Source organism: Anopheles moucheti, chromosome 2 (genome assembly GCF_943734755.1).
Source record: "Anopheles moucheti chromosome 2, idAnoMoucSN_F20_07, whole genome shotgun sequence".
Taxonomy (NCBI): domain Eukaryota; kingdom Metazoa; phylum Arthropoda; class Insecta; order Diptera; family Culicidae; genus Anopheles; species Anopheles moucheti.
The window spans coordinates 64,261,499-64,283,323 of record NC_069140.1 but is presented as its reverse complement, the minus strand read 5'-3'; the positions used below and the strand labels follow the sequence as shown (position 1 = coordinate 64,283,323).

The window sequence follows — 21,825 nt, the reverse complement described above, 5'->3', positions numbered from 1 at the left end:
GTTCGGTATAGGTGACCGCATCGCGGATAACATTCTCCAGGAACACTTTCAGCACGCCACGCGTTTCTTCGTAGATGAGACCGGAGATACGCTTCACTCCTCCACGGCGGGCCAGACGGCGGATGGCCGGCTTGGTGATGCCCTGGATGTTGTCGCGCAGCACTTTGCGATGACGCTTGGCTCCACCTTTACCCAGACCTTTGCCTCCTTTTCCTCGTCCAGTCATTTCGATGTCGATGCGTACCGTGTGTACCAACCGTACTGTGCAAGAGTTCACGAGTAACAATAAGGCTACGCACAATGTTTCGCTCTTTTATACACTTACCCGCAGCACACGCACACGTTCTCACACCACTGGTACACGATCGAATCGGAGTATGTGTGTGCGTGGAGCGAGGTTATAAAAATGACGATCTGGCCTCGCATACCCACATTCCGAACCTATCGTCGACACAACACAGACGTCTTTACGTTCCACTAATAAAACCGCCGAACCAGTGAAATGGCCCGTACGAAGCAAACTGCCCGTAAGTCGACCGGAGGTAAGGCTCCGCGCAAGCAGCTGGCCACCAAGGCTGCTCGCAAGAGTGCCCCGGCCACCGGAGGAGTGAAGAAGCCGCATCGTTACCGTCCGGGAACCGTAGCCCTGCGTGAGATCCGTCGCTACCAGAAATCGACCGAGCTGCTGATCCGCAAGCTGCCCTTCCAGCGTCTGGTGCGTGAAATTGCCCAGGACTTCAAGACCGATCTGCGCTTCCAGAGCTCGGCCGTGATGGCCCTGCAGGAGGCCAGCGAGGCGTACCTTGTCGGCCTGTTCGAGGACACCAACTTGTGCGCCATTCATGCGAAGCGCGTCACCATCATGCCGAAAGACATTCAGCTGGCTCGTCGCATCCGCGGAGAGCGTGCCTAAATCTTCGCCCGTATCCCCCCCGGGGCTCCTCTTCCATCGATCGTCGAGGGGCTTCACTCAAACGGTCCTTCTCAGGACCACCACAAATGTTAACCAAAAAGATATGTGTCGATTTGTCCGTACCTTCTTCCGTCCGTAGTGGCTCGTTAGTGGTGATGGTATTGAAACAATTTCGTATGCGTTTATGTCGCCCGGTCGGTGCAGAGAGCCCGTGACCGTATCCGGGTACAACAAAAGCTGCGTGTGTCGAAAAAACGTTTGTTTACGGGATGAGCAACACACCATCTTCACACGACAGGATCGACTTTCTGTCCGACGGGTAAATAAAGCCAAAGAAAGCCAGCAATGGCAGGCCTGGACGGCCGGTTAAGCAAAATGAAATAAGGGGCAGCCCAGAAAGTCAAAAGACGCGTTTTCGATTGACCGTTTGGCGATCGATCGTCAGATGTGCTTCCGATGCTGTTACACTGTGCGAGACACGGAACATTCTTCTTCTCGTGCCAACTCGTGTTTTGTACCCGCGCCCCTTTGCTTTCCGCTCACGGGTTCACATGAACGCGTCGAAAATTATGCTTTATTTTATTTAAACTTTAATCTTTTGCCCACCGTGTGAGAGGGAATGTCAAGCAGAAATATATCTTTCGTATGGATGCGTTTTGTGGTCCTGAAAAGGACCGGTTTGGGTAGATGCGAACGAACTGCGCTTCGACGCTTCGAATTACTTCGAGCTGGTGTACTTGGTGACAGCCTTCGTGCCTTCGGACACGGCGTGCTTGGCCAGCTCACCGGGCAGGAGCAGACGGACGGCCGTTTGGATTTCGCGGGACGTGATCGTCGAACGCTTGTTGTAGTGCGCCAAGCGGGATGCTTCGGCAGCGATGCGCTCGAAAATGTCGTTCACGAAGCTGTTCATGATGCTCATCGCCTTGGACGAAATGCCGGTGTCCGGGTGGACTTGCTTCAACACCTTGTAGATGTAGATAGCGTAGCTTTCCTTGCGGGTCTTCCTTTTCTTCTTCTTGTCCGACTTGGAGATGTTTTTCTGGGCTTTGCCAGACTTCTTCGCGGCTTTTCCACTGGTTTTCGGGGCCATTTTGCTTCGATTCACGCACTGATGCTCACTAACGGAGAGTCAAAACCTTTCTGATAGAGAACTACGACTCTCAGGTTCGTTTATATTCCGGTTTTCGGATCACTCTCGGGTATTCGACTTGAGTGCGTGCAGGCAGCATAACTCGGGGTATTTAATCGCACCCTGTTCAAATTTTCATTCAGAATACAAGCACTCTCCGAACAGTGAGCATCGTTGCGAACGCACTCTCATCTAAACCGAAGCTATCAACAATGTCTGGCCGTGGCAAGGGAGGCAAAGTGAAGGGAAAGGCAAAGTCCCGCTCGAACCGTGCCGGTCTGCAGTTCCCGGTTGGCCGTATCCATCGTCTGCTCCGCAAAGGCAACTATGCCGAGCGCGTCGGTGCTGGTGCACCGGTGTATTTGGCCGCCGTGATGGAATACTTGGCCGCTGAAGTGTTGGAGTTGGCAGGAAACGCTGCCCGAGACAACAAGAAAACTCGCATCATCCCGCGTCATCTGCAGCTGGCCATCCGCAACGACGAGGAATTGAACAAGCTGTTGTCCGGCGTCACCATTGCCCAAGGTGGTGTGCTGCCCAACATTCAGGCCGTGCTGCTGCCAAAGAAGACTGAGAAGAAGGCTTAAGGCTTCTCCCAATCTCTCTGCAAACTCCCCCAAAACAAACCGTCCTTTTCAGGGCGACAAATCGATTTACATAAAAGATGTTTGTTCGACCATCTCTTCTGAGCTGATATCAAACCGGCGCAGCATTACCTAATCGAAGGTAAATCCAGTGAAAAAACACAAGCAATCGCAATATGCGGGAAACCCCCTGAGAAACGTCATCACTTTTCGTGTTTTAAAATCTTTGGTCGGAGGTAGACTCCTCTGACCGTGCTGGTGGTACCGAGCAATGGATGAAAAGCTAAAAGCAGTGCCCCACCAGCAGCCTACCTGCTATCGTACCTGGAATGACCGATCCTACGAAGGAAAAATAACTTCCACTTTCCACCCAAAAGGAGCCCTGTGCAGGTACCGTACCTGGTCGAGGGTCTGAAGCTCAACAATTGTTAAGAAATTTCCCAATGCGAATGAAACAAACTAGCCCACGAATGGGCACCGAATATTTCAGTCTATTTTTAGCCCACCTGTATGCAGCCCTAATGGCAGATATTTCTTATTTTCTAAATAAACACGACGCCTACTGCGATGCATCGGGCTGAACGCTTAACGCTGATCACTACACCATCGACCCTAGCAACGAAACCCCAAACCATGCATGCAAATGAATATGGAACACAATCTTACCTTCAGTAGTGCGCAGCGCACGGCTTCACGCACTCCTTTCAAGCAATTGCGGTGCACTCAGCACAGTATTTTCACCACACACCAAGTCACTTCACTACATAGAGACGAATGTCGCCGCAAGTCGCAAAGTCTCTATAAGCAGAAACAACAACAACTTCACTACACCGCCCCTGCTTCTCTGATCTTTGCAGCAGCAGCAACAACAACAACAACAACTTTGTTTTTTAAAAGAGTATTTTTTTAGCGAACTCCGCGGAGGATTTCGCTGCCCCACGCACTGGGCGCCGTCGCGGTTCGTGCATCGTTTCACGCACGCATTTCACCAGCAAAAGCCGCCTTTTTGGCGGTAATCTTGCGCAGGATGGGACGACGCACCACGCACCGAAACATCGTCGCGATTTGGATTGTCCATCGTCCTTTCCGCACACACGCTCATGCACATTTCACCAGCAGCAGCAGCAGCAACAACAACAACAACAACAACTTTGTTTTTTAAAAGAGTTTTTTTTTAGCGAACCCCGTGGAGGATTTCGCTGCCCCACGCACTGGGCGCCGTCGCGGTTCGTGCATCGTTTCACGCACGGATTTCACCAGCAAAAGCCGCCTTTTTGGCGGTAATCTTGCGCAGGATGGGCCGACGCACCATGCACCGAAACTCCGTCACGATTTGGATTGTCCATCGTCCTTTCCGCACACACGCTCATGCACATTTCACCAGCAGCAGCAGCAGCAACAACAACAACAACAACAACTTTGTTTTTTAAAAGAGTTTTTTTTTAGCGAACCCCGTGGAGGATTTCGCTGCCCCACGCACTGGGCGCCGTCGCGGTTCGTGCATCGTTTCACGCACGCATTTCACCAGCAAAAGCCGCCTTTTTGGCGGTAATCTTGCGCAGGATGGGACGACGCACCACGCACCGAAACATCGTCGCGATTTGGATTGTCCATCGTCCTTTCCGCACACACGCTCATGCACATTTCACCAGCAGCAGCAGCAGCAACAACAACAACAACAACAACTTTGTTTTTTAAAAGAGTTTTTTTTTAGCGAACCCCGCGGAGGATTTCGCTGCCCCACGCACTGGGCGCCGTCGCGGTTCGTGCATCGTTTCACGCACGCATTTCACCAGCAAAAGCCGCCTTTTTGGCGGTAATCCTGCGCAGGATGGGCCGACGCACCACGCACCGAAACACCGTCGCGATTTGGATTGTCCATCGTCCTCTTTCCGAACACACGCTCATGCACATTTCACCAGCAGCAGCAGCAGCAGCAACAACAACAACAACAACTTTGTTTTTTAAAAGAGTTTTTTTTTAGCGAACTCCGCGGAGGATTTCGCTGCCCCACGCACTGGGCGCCGTCGCGGTTCGTGCATCGTTTCATGCACGCATTTCACCAGCAAAAGCCGCCTTTTTGGCGATAATCCTGCGCAGGATGGGCCGACGCACCACGCACCGAAACTCCGTCGCGATTTGGATTGTCCATCGTCCTTTCCGCACACACGCATACGCACATTTCACCAGCAGCAGCAGCAGCAACAACAACAACAACAACAACTTTGTTTTTTAAAAGAGTTTTTTTTTAGCGAACCCCGCGGAGGATTTCGCTGCCCCACGCACTGGGCGCCGTCGCGGTTCGTGCATCGTTTCACGCACGCATTTCACCAGCAAAAGCCGCCTTTTTGGCGATAATCCTGCGCAGGATGGGCCGACGCACCACGCACCGAAACATCGTCGCGATTTGGATTGTCCATCGTCCTTTCCGCACACACGCTCATGCACATTTCACCAGCAGCAGCAGCAGCAACAACAACAACAACAACAACTTTGTTTTTTAAAAGAGTTTTTTTTTAGCGAACCCCGTGGAGGATTTCGCTGCCCCACGCACTGGGCGCCGTCGCGGTTCGTGCATCGTTTCACGCACGGATTTCACCAGCAAAAGCCGCCTTTTTGGCGGTAATCTTGCGCAGGATGGGCCGACGCACCATGCACCGAAACTCCGTCACGATTTGGATTGTCCATCGTCCTTTCCGCACACACGCTCATGCACATTTCACCAGCAGCAGCAGCAGCAACAACAACAACAACAACAACTTTGTTTTTTAAAAGAGTTTTTTTTTAGCGAACCCCGTGGAGGATTTCGCTGCCCCACGCACTGGGCGCCGTCGCGGTTCGTGCATCGTTTCACGCACGCATTTCACCAGCAAAAGCCGCCTTTTTGGCGGTAATCTTGCGCAGGATGGGCCGACGCACCATGCACCGAAACTCCGTCACGATTTGGATTGTCCATCGTCCTTTCCGCACACACGCTCATGCACATTTCACCAGCAGCAGCAGCAGCAACAACAACAACAACAACAACTTTGTTTTTTAAAAGAGTTTTTTTTTAGCGAACCCCGTGGAGGATTTCGCTGCCCCACGCACTGGGCGCCGTCGCGGTTCGTGCATCGTTTCACGCACGCATTTCACCAGCAAAAGCCGCCTTTTTGGCGGTAATCTTGCGCAGGATGGGACGACGCACCACGCACCGAAACATCGTCGCGATTTGGATTGTCCATCGTCCTTTCCGCACACACGCTCATGCACATTTCACCAGCAGCAGCAGCAGCAACAACAACAACAACAACAACTTTGTTTTTTAAAAGAGTTTTTTTTTAGCGAACCCCGCGGAGGATTTCGCTGCCCCACGCACTGGGCGCCGTCGCGGTTCGTGCATCGTTTCACGCACGCATTTCACCAGCAAAAGCCGCCTTTTTGGCGGTAATCCTGCGCAGGATGGGCCGACGCACCACGCACCGAAACACCGTCGCGATTTGGATTGTCCATCGTCCTCTTTCCGAACACACGCTCATGCACATTTCACCAGCAGCAGCAGCAGCAGCAACAACAACAACAACAACTTTGTTTTTTAAAAGAGTTTTTTTTTAGCGAACTCCGCGGAGGATTTCGCTGTCCCACGCACTGGGCGCCGTCGCGGTTCGTGCATCGTTTCATGCACGCATTTCACCAGCAAAAGCCGCCTTTTTGGCGATAATCCTGCGCAGGATGGGCCGACGCACCACGCACCGAAACTCCGTCGCGATTTGGATTGTCCATCGTCCTTTCCGCACACACGCATACGCACATTTCACCAGCAGCAGCAGCAGCAACAACAACAACAACAACAACAACTTTGTTTTTTAAAAGAGTATTTTTTTAGCGAACCCCGTGGAGGATTTCGCTGCCCCTCCGCCCGACGCACTGGGCGAGGCACCGTCGCGATTAACGCACCGTCCCGCGAAGCGCTTTTCGCACATTCACACACACGCGCGTTTCTTCCGTCATTTTACCACCCGCACTTTTTAATGCCAATCCTGCGCAGGATTAGCCGTACGCGCACTGCTTCTTACCTCTCTGTCTCTCGACTAAGCGTCGCACTCTTTGTTCATGCTCGACATGCTCGATGTTGCTGGTTCGCGAAGGACGACAAAATGAGCCGGGGCCATCTTGAAATTGGCCCCTGTTCAACACTACTTTTAACACTACACGCACTTACACACACTAATACATCCGGATTGACGACGCGCGCGGACCAACTGTTCCAGTTGGCTGTTCGACGAGGACTGTGCCGAGCTCGGGACATTCGGTTACTAATTACCTTCAGCATACGAACGAGAGTGCCGAAAGTGGATCTCTCTCGCTAACTACCACCACTACTACTACTATTCGCGCAAATGTGGTTCTGTCTCACTACTCTCGCTACACAATCGCACACAATCGTTTCAAAGCACGAAGCAATTTGAAGTCGCCAAACATTTTTGCAATTCCACTACAGACATATCCATTTGCGTATGCTATTATCACCGTACAATCAGTGAAAGCAGCGAAGGATACATATGTGAATTCAGAATAGATACAGTATATGCGTACAAAAATGCAGGATTGGTGGTACATTTCATGTTAGATCTTAAAACAGAAACATATTTCGCTAGTTAATACGACACGTAGGTGCAGAAATAGGTGCGCTGCTTAAAACTAGCCGGCCAGACACACGAACGAAGCGTGCGCTCTTCCTTTGTGCGTCGCATCGGTGATCGAAATTTCTGCGAATTGTCAACCGATGTTCCCTCTCGCTCGCACACTCGGTGGCGACAGGAGGAGACTCGTTTTAGTGGAAATTTTCACCTAACGGTACCGATCACCGTGTACGCGGTCACATTTCCGGATAATTTTTGGCACGAGCTCAGCATGCACACACACACACACAGGATTACGTGCGAGAAGGAAAAAACCGACCTTTGATTTGAATACGCATGGCAACGCGAGCCCCCACCCATTTTGGAAATATTTAATCTCTATACTTCCACTAATTTACGCATTACGTTTTGTAACATTTTCAGATAATTTTTTTTCAGACTATCTAATCGGCCCGGTTACAGGGCTGTGCAACAGAATTTTGTTGTGTACGCAAACTCAAAGATGTTTTAAAAAGAGGCTTTCTTCCCAATTGGAGGATGTTGTTAATTTTATTTTATTTAGCTTAATAAATTATCAAATTTCTCACCTCGGACCCCTTTGGCTCTCATAAAAACCTATTTGGCAAAGCATATTCCAAGTCGCTTTGAGCTTTTGTTGTTGTTATTAGTTTTAACAGACCTTGAGCCTTGATGACTTCGTTCTTCTCTTAGTCTGATATATATATATATATATTGATCTTAGTGGTTGATAAGTCCCGAACCTTGGTCATTTATCACGAATGAAATGTATCGTAAAAATTTACGTCACGTCGTGTTTGCGTGCAGCTCCCATCTGGATCATATGCAACATATCATTTTAACATGAATATTCTAAATTACAATGAAGCACTTCTTAATATTTTTGCGTCAGATCCCCAGTTGCTTGCTATGCATTTATGCTTTTTGTAGGCATCGCACATAATTTCGTCGAAAGTCGACGTCTTTCACAATCAGATAAAAGCAACTGATTGGATATATCTAAGGTTAAGTAGCCATCCACATTCAGGTACCACAGATTTCCCATGTTTTTTTTTCTAACTTTTTCCTCACAGACAGTATATTTGAGTCATGTCTTTCCAGTAACAGACACACACATGTTTAAATTTCATAAGGTGCCATTTAATCAGATGTAGCGGCGCCAGTCTTCTTTAGATAGGACCGGTACAAAATTACAACCCAACCAATCCCTCGTTCCCAGGAACAACTATCCAGGTTGCGGGTAAATAAAGTTAAAAGGCCCAGAATTTGCTGGCCAATATCTCTTGATGTTGTGCTTGTGTCATGGGTTATTGAAATACAGAGGATTTGAAAAAAATATTGACCCTACTAAAAATCTTCTCGGTTACCTGGTTTGATAAAAATTTCTCTATTTAAACTGAGAAGTAAACAACATAGCACAACAACAGCAATTACTCCTGAAACAATCTCGCATTTCTTTTAGTGAAAAATAAAACATGAAAAATTGCAGCGAATCAAGCAGTAAACTTTAACTTTAAAATATTTATAAGCTACTGTAAAGCATGGTATTGTTTTAGAAAATAATGCTGCTATTTTCGTGGATTGAACGACCATTTCTGGTCTTCCTTAATTTGTATTCATCAGGATAGTGAGTCGCTCACTTGGCACTTGGAAGCGTTGGAGCGGCCCGGTGGTTTGATGGTAGCGACCCTAGCGATCTTCACACGATCGGACCTGACAAAAATCCCATCCGGATCAATCACCCGTACTCAGGACTGACTATCCAGCTTCGGGTAAATAAAGATACAGAAAACCAGAAATGGCAGGTTCAGACCTCTTAGAAGAAGTGAGTGCTGCGTACGGGGGTACGGCTCGAATAGGTCGTTTAAGAAACCGTTCACCGTTCTGTATCACCGACCAAAATTAAAATCTTTTTGAAAATCTTGTAAAGGATCCGACTGAAAATGCAAGAAAACGCGCGAATACCCAAGGACAACACATAAAAACATTCACAAATTGCGCGTCTGTGGACGTCGATCCGTGTAAAAAACTTCCATTTGGTAAAATCATAGTATGCATGGAAAAATAAATTGTTGGCGAGGGAATCATAGAAGGCGTTGAAAGATAGCAGTTTAAAGAAGAGCTGGGAAATCAAAACGCTCCACTTAAAAACTTGATCCAAGGGTGTTGGAAATAATGTTACCATGGAAACGTTATGAGTCGCCTCCAACTAAAATTTGTATAGCGATAATTTTCAGATAATTCTTCTATTTTTCGGATGAAATAAATTAAGCTCGCTGCCCAAATGCGTGAAATATTTAATGTTTGTTTTAAAAAAGACTAGCAATTGTGTGAAATGCTTCACAATTGGTTTTAAAACGGTCAATGTTTTAGCTTTGCAATAAAATGACTACATAATACAGTTGAATTGCGGATTCTTGTGCCATCACACACATTCCCGAACACCGTAGCACGTTCATCATACTACGGAGTATTGACACACTCACAGTAGCTGAACCGTCCACAGGATCGACGCGATGCTCATCGCTTCTTCTTCTTCTTCTTGGCTTCGAAGACGCTCGGCTGCGTGATACGTTTACCTCGGGACACAGTTGTACCCCATAGACGGTAGATGAGGCTAAGGATTCGACTCACAACCTTACGTTGAACGACACACTTCATAGCGATCGGAATCATAGGAAAGAATATTTTGATGCAAAGAATGTGTGGTCCTGATAAGGACCGTTTGTTGAGATGAGCGTCGAACGTGCGTCGGCTGGCGGGTTTAACCTCCGAAACCGTACAGAGTGCGACCCTGGCGCTTCAGCGCGTACACTACGTCCATCGCGGTGACGGTTTTGCGCTTGGCGTGTTCGGTATAGGTGACCGCATCGCGGATAACATTCTCCAGGAACACTTTCAGCACGCCACGCGTTTCTTCGTAGATGAGACCGGAGATACGCTTCACTCCTCCACGGCGGGCCAGACGGCGGATGGCCGGCTTGGTGATGCCCTGGATGTTGTCGCGCAGCACTTTGCGATGACGCTTGGCTCCACCTTTACCCAGACCTTTGCCTCCTTTTCCTCGTCCAGTCATTTCGATGTCGATGCGTACCGTGTGTACCAACCGTACTGTGCAAGAGTTCACGAGTAACAATAAGGCTACGCACAATGTTTCGCTCTTTTATACACTTACCCGCAGCACACGCACACGTTCTCACACCACTGGTACACGATCGAATCGGAGTATGTGTGTGCGTGGAGCGAGGTTATAAAAATGACGATCTGGCCTCGCATACCCACATTCCGAACCTATCGTCGACACAACACAGACGTCTTTACGTTCCACTAATAAAACCGCCGAACCAGTGAAATGGCCCGTACGAAGCAAACTGCCCGTAAGTCGACCGGAGGTAAGGCTCCGCGCAAGCAGCTGGCCACCAAGGCTGCTCGCAAGAGTGCCCCGGCCACCGGAGGAGTGAAGAAGCCGCATCGTTACCGTCCGGGAACCGTAGCCCTGCGTGAGATCCGTCGCTACCAGAAATCGACCGAGCTGCTGATCCGCAAGCTGCCCTTCCAGCGTCTGGTGCGTGAAATTGCCCAGGACTTCAAGACCGATCTGCGCTTCCAGAGCTCGGCCGTGATGGCCCTGCAGGAGGCCAGCGAGGCGTACCTTGTCGGCCTGTTCGAGGACACCAACTTGTGCGCCATTCATGCGAAGCGCGTCACCATCATGCCGAAAGACATTCAGCTGGCTCGTCGCATCCGCGGAGAGCGTGCCTAAATCTTCGCCCGTATCCCCCCCGGGGCTCCTCTTCCATCGATCGTCGAGGGGCTTCACTCAAACGGTCCTTCTCAGGACCACCACAAATGTTAACCAAAAAGATATGTGTCGATTTGTCCGTACCTTCTTCCGTCCGTAGTGGCTCGTTAGTGGTGATGGTATTGAAACAATTTCGTATGCGTTTATGTCGCCCGGTCGGTGCAGAGAGCCCGTGACCGTATCCGGGTACAACAAAAGCTGCGTGTGTCGAAAAAACGTTTGTTTACGGGATGAGCAACACACCATCTTCACACGACAGGATCGACTTTCTGTCCGACGGGTAAATAAAGCCAAAGAAAGCCAGCAATGGCAGGCCTGGACGGCCGGTTAAGCAAAATGAAATAAGGGGCAGCCCAGAAAGTCAAAAGACGCGTTTTCGATTGACCGTTTGGCGATCGATCGTCAGATGTGCTTCCGATGCTGTTACACTGTGCGAGACACGGAACATTCTTCTTCTCGTGCCAACTCGTGTTTTGTACCCGCGCCCCTTTGCTTTCCGCTCACGGGTTCACATGAACGCGTCGAAAATTATGCTTTATTTTATTTAAACTTTAATCTTTTGCCCACCGTGTGAGAGGGAATGTCAAGCAGAAATATATCTTTCGTATGGATGCGTTTTGTGGTCCTGAAAAGGACCGGTTTGGGTAGATGCGAACGAACTGCGCTTCGACGCTTCGAATTACTTCGAGCTGGTGTACTTGGTGACAGCCTTCGTGCCTTCGGACACGGCGTGCTTGGCCAGCTCACCGGGCAGGAGCAGACGGACGGCCGTTTGGATTTCGCGGGACGTGATCGTCGAACGCTTGTTGTAGTGCGCCAAGCGGGATGCTTCGGCAGCGATGCGCTCGAAAATGTCGTTCACGAAGCTGTTCATGATGCTCATCGCCTTGGACGAAATGCCGGTGTCCGGGTGGACTTGCTTCAACACCTTGTAGATGTAGATAGCGTAGCTTTCCTTGCGGGTCTTCCTTTTCTTCTTCTTGTCCGACTTGGAGATGTTTTTCTGGGCTTTGCCAGACTTCTTCGCGGCTTTTCCACTGGTTTTCGGGGCCATTTTGCTTCGATTCACGCACTGATGCTCACTAACGGAGAGTCAAAACCTTTCTGATAGAGAACTACGACTCTCAGGTTCGTTTATATTCCGGTTTTCGGATCACTCTCGGGTATTCGACTTGAGTGCGTGCAGGCAGCATAACTCGGGGTATTTAATCGCACCCTGTTCAAATTTTCATTCAGAATACAAGCACTCTCCGAACAGTGAGCATCGTTGCGAACGCACTCTCATCTAAACCGAAGCTATCAACAATGTCTGGCCGTGGCAAGGGAGGCAAAGTGAAGGGAAAGGCAAAGTCCCGCTCGAACCGTGCCGGTCTGCAGTTCCCGGTTGGCCGTATCCATCGTCTGCTCCGCAAAGGCAACTATGCCGAGCGCGTCGGTGCTGGTGCACCGGTGTATTTGGCCGCCGTGATGGAATACTTGGCCGCTGAAGTGTTGGAGTTGGCAGGAAACGCTGCCCGAGACAACAAGAAAACTCGCATCATCCCGCGTCATCTGCAGCTGGCCATCCGCAACGACGAGGAATTGAACAAGCTGTTGTCCGGCGTCACCATTGCCCAAGGTGGTGTGCTGCCCAACATTCAGGCCGTGCTGCTGCCAAAGAAGACTGAGAAGAAGGCTTAAGGCTTCTCCCAATCTCTCTGCAAACTCCCCCAAAACAAACCGTCCTTTTCAGGGCGACAAATCGATTTACATAAAAGATGTTTGTTCGACCATCTCTTCTGAGCTGATATCAAACCGGCGCAGCATTACCTAATCGAAGGTAAATCCAGTGAAAAAACACAAGCAATCGCAATATGCGGGAAACCCCCTGAGAAACGTCATCACTTTTCGTGTTTTAAAATCTTTGGTCGGAGGTAGACTCCTCTGACCGTGCTGGTGGTACCGAGCAATGGATGAAAAGCTAAAAGCAGTGCCCCACCAGCAGCCTACCTGCTATCGTACCTGGAATGACCGATCCTACGAAGGAAAAATAACTTCCACTTTCCACCCAAAAGGAGCCCTGTGCAGGTACCGTACCTGGTCGAGGGTCTGAAGCTCAACAATTGTTAAGAAATTTCCCAATGCGAATGAAACAAACTAGCCCACGAATGGGCACCGAATATTTCAGTCTATTTTTAGCCCACCTGTATGCAGCCCTAATGGCAGATATTTCTTATTTTCTAAATAAACACGACGCCTACTGCGATGCATCGGGCTGAACGCTTAACGCTGATCACTACACCATCGACCCTAGCAACGAAACCCCAAACCATGCATGCAAATGAATATGGAACACAATCTTACCTTCAGTAGTGCGCAGCGCACGGCTTCACGCACTCCTTTCAAGCAATTGCGGTGCACTCAGCACAGTATTTTCACCACACACCAAGTCACTTCACTACATAGAGACGAATGTCGCCGCAAGTCGCAAAGTCTCTATAAGCAGAAACAACAACAACTTCACTACACCGCCCCTGCTTCTCTGATCTTTGCAGCAGCAGCAACAACAACAACAACAACTTTGTTTTTTAAAAGAGTATTTTTTTAGCGAACTCCGCGGAGGATTTCGCTGCCCCACGCACTGGGCGCCGTCGCGGTTCGTGCATCGTTTCACGCACGCATTTCACCAGCAAAAGCCGCCTTTTTGGCGGTAATCTTGCGCAGGATGGGACGACGCACCACGCACCGAAACATCGTCGCGATTTGGATTGTCCATCGTCCTTTCCGCACACACGCTCATGCACATTTCACCAGCAGCAGCAGCAGCAACAACAACAACAACAACAACTTTGTTTTTTAAAAGAGTTTTTTTTTAGCGAACCCCGTGGAGGATTTCGCTGCCCCACGCACTGGGCGCCGTCGCGGTTCGTGCATCGTTTCACGCACGGATTTCACCAGCAAAAGCCGCCTTTTTGGCGGTAATCTTGCGCAGGATGGGCCGACGCACCATGCACCGAAACTCCGTCACGATTTGGATTGTCCATCGTCCTTTCCGCACACACGCTCATGCACATTTCACCAGCAGCAGCAGCAGCAACAACAACAACAACAACAACTTTGTTTTTTAAAAGAGTTTTTTTTTAGCGAACCCCGTGGAGGATTTCGCTGCCCCACGCACTGGGCGCCGTCGCGGTTCGTGCATCGTTTCACGCACGCATTTCACCAGCAAAAGCCGCCTTTTTGGCGGTAATCTTGCGCAGGATGGGACGACGCACCACGCACCGAAACATCGTCGCGATTTGGATTGTCCATCGTCCTTTCCGCACACACGCTCATGCACATTTCACCAGCAGCAGCAGCAGCAACAACAACAACAACAACAACTTTGTTTTTTAAAAGAGTATTTTTTTAGCGAACTCCGCGGAGGATTTCGCTGCCCCACGCACTGGGCGCCGTCGCGGTTCGTGCATCGTTTCACGCACGCATTTCACCAGCAAAAGCCGCCTTTTTGGCGGTAATCTTGCGCAGGATGGGACGACGCACCACGCACCGAAACATCGTCGCGATTTGGATTGTCCATCGTCCTTTCCGCACACACGCTCATGCACATTTCACCAGCAGCAGCAGCAGCAACAACAACAACAACAACAACTTTGTTTTTTAAAAGAGTTTTTTTTTAGCGAACCCCGTGGAGGATTTCGCTGCCCCACGCACTGGGCGCCGTCGCGGTTCGTGCATCGTTTCACGCACGGATTTCACCAGCAAAAGCCGCCTTTTTGGCGGTAATCTTGCGCAGGATGGGCCGACGCACCATGCACCGAAACTCCGTCACGATTTGGATTGTCCATCGTCCTTTCCGCACACACGCTCATGCACATTTCACCAGCAGCAGCAGCAGCAACAACAACAACAACAACAACTTTGTTTTTTAAAAGAGTTTTTTTTTAGCGAACCCCGTGGAGGATTTCGCTGCCCCACGCACTGGGCGCCGTCGCGGTTCGTGCATCGTTTCACGCACGGATTTCACCAGCAAAAGCCGCCTTTTTGGCGGTAATCTTGCGCAGGATGGGCCGACGCACCATGCACCGAAACTCCGTCACGATTTGGATTGTCCATCGTCCTTTCCGCACACACGCTCATGCACATTTCACCAGCAGCAGCAGCAGCAACAACAACAACAACAACAACTTTGTTTTTTAAAAGAGTTTTTTTTTAGCGAACCCCGTGGAGGATTTCGCTGCCCCACGCACTGGGCGCCGTCGCGGTTCGTGCATCGTTTCACGCACGCATTTCACCAGCAAAAGCCGCCTTTTTGGCGGTAATCTTGCGCAGGATGGGACGACGCACCACGCACCGAAACATCGTCGCGATTTGGATTGTCCATCGTCCTTTCCGCACACACGCTCATGCACATTTCACCAGCAGCAGCAGCAGCAACAACAACAACAACAACAACTTTGTTTTTTAAAAGAGTATTTTTTTAGCGAACTCCGCGGAGGATTTCGCTGCCCCACGCACTGGGCGCCGTCGCGGTTCGTGCATCGTTTCACGCACGCATTTCACCAGCAAAAGCCGCCTTTTTGGCGGTAATCTTGCGCAGGATGGGACGACGCACCACGCACCGAAACATCGTCGCGATTTGGATTGTCCATCGTCCTTTCCGCACACACGCTCATGCACATTTCACCAGCAGCAGCAGCAGCAACAACAACAACAACAACAACTTTGTTTTTTAAAAGAGTTTTTTTTTAGCGAACCCCGTGGAGGATTTCGCTGCCCCACGCACTGGGCGCCGTCGCGGTTCGTGCATCGTTTCACGCACGGATTTCACCAGCAAAAGCCGCCTTTTTGGCGGTAATCTTGCGCAGGATGGGCCGACGCACCATGCACCGAAACTCCGTCACGATTTGGATTGTCCATCGTCCTTTCCGCACACACGCTCATGCACATTTCACCAGCAGCAGCAGCAGCAACAACAACAACAACAACAACTTTGTTTTTTAAAAGAGTTTTTTTTTAGCGAACCCCGTGGAGGATTTCGCTGCCCCACGCACTGGGCGCCGTCGCGGTTCGTGCATCGTTTCACGCACGCATTTCACCAGCAAAAGCCGCCTTTTTGGCGGTAATCTTGCGCAGGATGGGACGACGCACCACGCACCGAAACATCGTCGCGATTTGGATTGTCCATCGTCCTTTCCGCACACACGCTCATGCACATTTCACCAGCAGCAGCAGCAGCAACAACAACAACAACAACAACTTTGTTTTTTAAAAGAGTTTTTTTTTAGCGAACCCCGCGGAGGATTTCGCTGCCCCACGCACTGGGCGCCGTCGCGGTTCGTGCATCGTTTCACGCACGCATTTCACCAGCAAAAGCCGCCTTTTTGGCGGTAATCCTGCGCAGGATGGGCCGACGCACCACGCACCGAAACATCGTCGCGATTTGGATTGTCCATCGTCCTTTCCGCACACACGCTCATGCACATTTCACCAGCAGCAGCAGCAGCAACAACAACAACAACAACAACTTTGTTTTTTAAAAGAGTTTTTTTTTAGCGAACTCCGCGGAGGATTTCGCTGCCCCACGCACTGGGCGCCGTCGCGGTTCGTGCATCGTTTCATGCACGCATTTCACCAGCAAAAGCCGCCTTTTTGGCGATAATCCTGCGCAGGATGGGCCGACGCACCACGCACCGAAACTCCGTCGCGATTTGGATTGTCCATCGTCCTTTCCGCACACACGCATACGCACATTTCACCAGCAGCAGCAGCAGCAACAACAACAACAACAACAACTTTGTTTTTTAAAAGAGTTTTTTTTTAGCGAACCCCGCGGAGGATTTCGCTGCCCCACGCACTGGGCGCCGTCGCGGTTCGTGCATCGTTTCACGCACGCATTTCACCAGCAAAAGCCGCCTTTTTGGCGATAATCCTGCGCAGGATGGGCCGACGCACCACGCACCGAAACATCGTCGCGATTTGGATTGTCCATCGTCCTTTCCGCACACACGCTCATGCACATTTCACCAGCAGCAGCAGCAGCAACAACAACAACAACAACAACTTTGTTTTTTAAAAGAGTTTTTTTTTAGCGAACCCCGTGGAGGATTTCGCTGCCCCACGCACTGGGCGCCGTCGCGGTTCGTGCATCGTTTCACGCACGGATTTCACCAGCAAAAGCCGCCTTTTTGGCGGTAATCTTGCGCAGGATGGGCCGACGCACCATGCACCGAAACTCCGTCACGATTTGGATTGTCCATCGTCCTTTCCGCACACACGCTCATGCACATTTCACCAGCAGCAGCAGCAGCAACAACAACAACAACAACAACTTTGTTTTTTAAAAGAGTTTTTTTTTAGCGAACCCCGTGGAGGATTTCGCTGCCCCACGCACTGGGCGCCGTCGCGGTTCGTGCATCGTTTCACGCACGCATTTCACCAGCAAAAGCCGCCTTTTTGGCGGTAATCTTGCGCAGGATGGGCCGACGCACCATGCACCGAAACTCCGTCACGATTTGGATTGTCCATCGTCCTTTCCGCACACACGCTCATGCACATTTCACCAGCAGCAGCAGCAGCAACAACAACAACAACAACAACTTTGTTTTTTAAAAGAGTTTTTTTTTAGCGAACCCCGTGGAGGATTTCGCTGCCCCACGCACTGGGCGCCGTCGCGGTTCGTGCATCGTTTCACGCACGCATTTCACCAGCAAAAGCCGCCTTTTTGGCGGTAATCTTGCGCAGGATGGGACGACGCACCACGCACCGAAACATCGTCGCGATTTGGATTGTCCATCGTCCTTTCCGCACACACGCTCATGCACATTTCACCAGCAGCAGCAGCAGCAACAACAACAACAACAACAACTTTGTTTTTTAAAAGAGTTTTTTTTTAGCGAACCCCGCGGAGGATTTCGCTGCCCCACGCACTGGGCGCCGTCGCGGTTCGTGCATCGTTTCACGCACGCATTTCACCAGCAAAAGCCGCCTTTTTGGCGGTAATCCTGCGCAGGATGGGCCGACGCACCACGCACCGAAACACCGTCGCGATTTGGATTGTCCATCGTCCTCTTTCCGAACACACGCTCATGCACATTTCACCAGCAGCAGCAGCAGCAGCAACAACAACAACAACAACTTTGTTTTTTAAAAGAGTTTTTTTTTAGCGAACTCCGCGGAGGATTTCGCTGCCCCACGCACTGGGCGCCGTCGCGGTTCGTGCATCGTTTCATGCACGCATTTCACCAGCAAAAGCCGCCTTTTTGGCGATAATCCTGCGCAGGATGGGCCGACGCACCACGCACCGAAACTCCGTCGCGATTTGGATTGTCCATCGTCCTTTCCGCACACACGCATACGCACATTTCACCAGCAGCAGCAGCAGCAACAACAACAACAACAACAACAACTTTGTTTTTTAAAAGAGTATTTTTTTAGCGAACCCCGTGGAGGATTTCGCTGCCCCTCCGCCCGACGCACTGGGCGAGGCACCGTCGCGATTAACGCACCGTCCCGCGAAGCGCTTTTCGCACATTCACACACACGCGCGTTTCTTCCGTCATTTTACCACCCGCACTTTTTAATGCCAATCCTGCGCAGGATTAGCCGTACGCGCACTGCTTCTTACCTCTCTGTCTCTCGACTAAGCGTCGCACTCTTTGTTCATGCTCGACATGCTCGATGTTGCTGGTTCGCGAAGGACGACAAAATGAGCCGGGGCCATCTTGAAATTGGCCCCTGTTCAACACTACTTTTAACACTACACGCACTTACACACACTAATACATCCGGATTGACGACGCGCGCGGACCAACTGTTCCAGTTGGCTGTTCGACGAGGACTGTGCCGAGCTCGGGACATTCGGTTACTAATTACCTTCAGCATACGAACGAGAGTGCCGAAAGTGGATCTCTCTCGCTAACTACCACCACTACTACTACTATTCGCGCAAATGTGGTTCTGTCTCACTACTCTCGCTACACAATCGCACACAATCGTTTCAAAGCACGAAGCAATTTGAAGTCGCCAAACATTTTTGCAATTCCACTACAGACATATCCATTTGCGTATGCTATTATCACCGTACAATCAGTGAAAGCAGCGAAGGATACATATGTGAATTCAGAATAGATACAGTATATGCGTACAAAAATGCAGGATTGGTGGTACATTTCATGTTAGATCTTAAAACAGAAACATATTTCGCTAGTTAATACGACACGTAGGTGCAGAAATAGGTGCGCTGCTTAAAACTAGCCGGCCAGACACACGAACGAAGCGTGCGCTCTTCCTTTGTGCGTCGCATCGGTGATCGAAATTTCTGCGAATTGTCAACCGATGTTCCCTCTCGCTCGCACACTCGGTGGCGACAGGAGGAGACTCGTTTTAGTGGAAATTTTCACCTAACGGTACCGATCACCGTGTACGCGGTCACATTTCCGGATAATTTTTGGCACGAGCTCAGCATGCACACACACACACACAGGATTACGTGCGAGAAGGAAAAAACCGACCTTTGATTTGAATACGCATGGCAACGCGAGCCCCCACCCATTTTGGAAATATTTAATCTCTATACTTCCACTAATTTACGCATTACGTTTTGTAACATTTTCAGATAATTTTTTTTCAGACTATCTAATCGGCCCGGTTACAGGGCTGTGCAACAGAATTTTGTTGTGTACGCAAACTCAAAGATGTTTTAAAAAGAGGCTTTCTTCCCAATTGGAGGATGTTGTTAATTTTATTTTATTTAGCTTAATAAATTATCAAATTTCTCACCTCGGACCCCTTTGGCTCTCATAAAAACCTATTTGGCAAAGCATATTCCAAGTCGCTTTGAGCTTTTGTTGTTGTTATTAGTTTTAACAGACCTTGAGCCTTGATGACTTCGTTCTTCTCTTAGTCTGATATATATATATATATATTGATCTTAGTGGTTGATAAGTCCCGAACCTTGGTCATTTATCACGAATGAAATGTATCGTAAAAATTTACGTCACGTCGTGTTTGCGTGCAGCTCCCATCTGGATCATATGCAACATATCATTTTAACATGAATATTCTAAATTACAATGAAGCACTTCTTAATATTTTTGCGTCAGATCCCCAGTTGCTTGCTATGCATTTATGCTTTTTGTAGGCATCGCACATAATTTCGTCGAAAGTCGACGTCTTTCACAATCAGATAAAAGCAACTGATTGGATATATCTAAGGTTAAGTAGCCATCCACATTCAGGTACCACAGATTTCCCATGTTTTTTTTTCTAACTTTTTCCTCACAGACAGTATATTTGAGTCATGTCTTTCCAGTAACAGACACACACATGTTTAAATTTCATAAGGTGCCATTTAATCAGATGTAGCGGCGCCAGTCTTCTTTAGATAGGACCGGTACAAAATTACAACCCAACCAATCCCTCGTTCCCAGGAACAACTATCCAGGTTGCGGGTAAATAAAGTTAAAAGGCCCAGAATTTGCTGGCCAATATCTCTTGATGTTGTGCTTGTGTCATGGGTTATTGAAATACAGAGGATTTGAAAAAAATATTGACCCTACTAAAAATCTTCTCGGTTACCTGGTTTGATAAAAATTTCTCTATTTAAACTGAGAAGTAAACAACATAGCACAACAACAGCAATTACTCCTGAAACAATCTCGCATTTCTTTTAGTGAAAAATAAAACATGAAAAATTGCAGCGAATCAAGCAGTAAACTTTAACTTTAAAATATTTATAAGCTACTGTAAAGCATGGTATTGTTTTAGAAAATAATGCTGCTATTTTCGTGGATTGAACGACCATTTCTGGTCTTCCTTAATTTGTATTCATCAGGATAGTGAGTCGCTCACTTGGCACTTGGAAGCGTTGGAGCGGCCCGGTGGTTTGATGGTAGCGACCCTAGCGATCTTCACACGATCGGACCTGACAAAAATCCCATCCGGATCAATCACCCGTACTCAGGACTGACTATCCAGCTTCGGGTAAATAAAGATACAGAAAACCAGAAATGGCAGGTTCAGACCTCTTAGAAGAAGTGAGTGCTGCGTACGGGGGTACGGCTCGAATAGGTCGTTTAAGAAACCGTTCACCGTTCTGTATCACCGACCAAAATTAAAATCTTTTTGAAAATCTTGTAAAGGATCCGACTGAAAATGCAAGAAAACGCGCGAATACCCAAGGACAACACATAAAAACATTCACAAATTGCGCGTCTGTGGACGTCGATCCGTGTAAAAAACTTCCATTTGGTAAAATCATAGTATGCATGGAAAAATAAATTGTTGGCGAGGGAATCATAGAAGGCGTTGAAAGATAGCAGTTTAAAGAAGAGCTGGGAAATCAAAACGCTCCACTTAAAAACTTGATCCAAGGGTGTTGGAAATAATGTTACCATGGAAACGTTATGAGTCGCCTCCAACTAAAATTTGTATAGCGATAATTTTCAGATAATTCTTCTATTTTTCGGATGAAATAAATTAAGCTCGCTGCCCAAATGCGTGAAATATTTAATGTTTGTTTTAAAAAAGACTAGCAATTGTGTGAAATGCTTCACAATTGGTTTTAAAACGGTCAATGTTTTAGCTTTGCAATAAAATGACTACATAATACAGTTGAATTGCGGATTCTTGTGCCATCACACACATTCCCGAACACCGTAGCACGTTCATCATACTACGGAGTATTGACACACTCACAGTAGCTGAACCGTCCACAGGATCGACGCGATGCTCATCGCTTCTTCTTCTTCTTCTTGGCTTCGAAGACGCTCGGC

The 21,825-nt window shown here is 49.0% G+C and overlaps 1 protein-coding gene across 1 annotated transcript; it reads left to right on the top strand.

The window, feature by feature from the left end:
* The first annotated feature begins 502 nt into the window (after positions 1 to 502).
* Positions 503 to 11,032, top strand: LOC128297243 (histone H3-like). The gene is made up of 2 exons (XM_053032855.1): positions 503 to 901; positions 10,622 to 11,032. Exons 1-2 carry the CDS (start codon positions 503 to 505, stop codon positions 11,030 to 11,032), a joined length of 810 nt encoding a protein of 269 aa, XP_052888815.1.
* Positions 11,033 to 21,825: the final 10,793 nt, after the last annotated feature.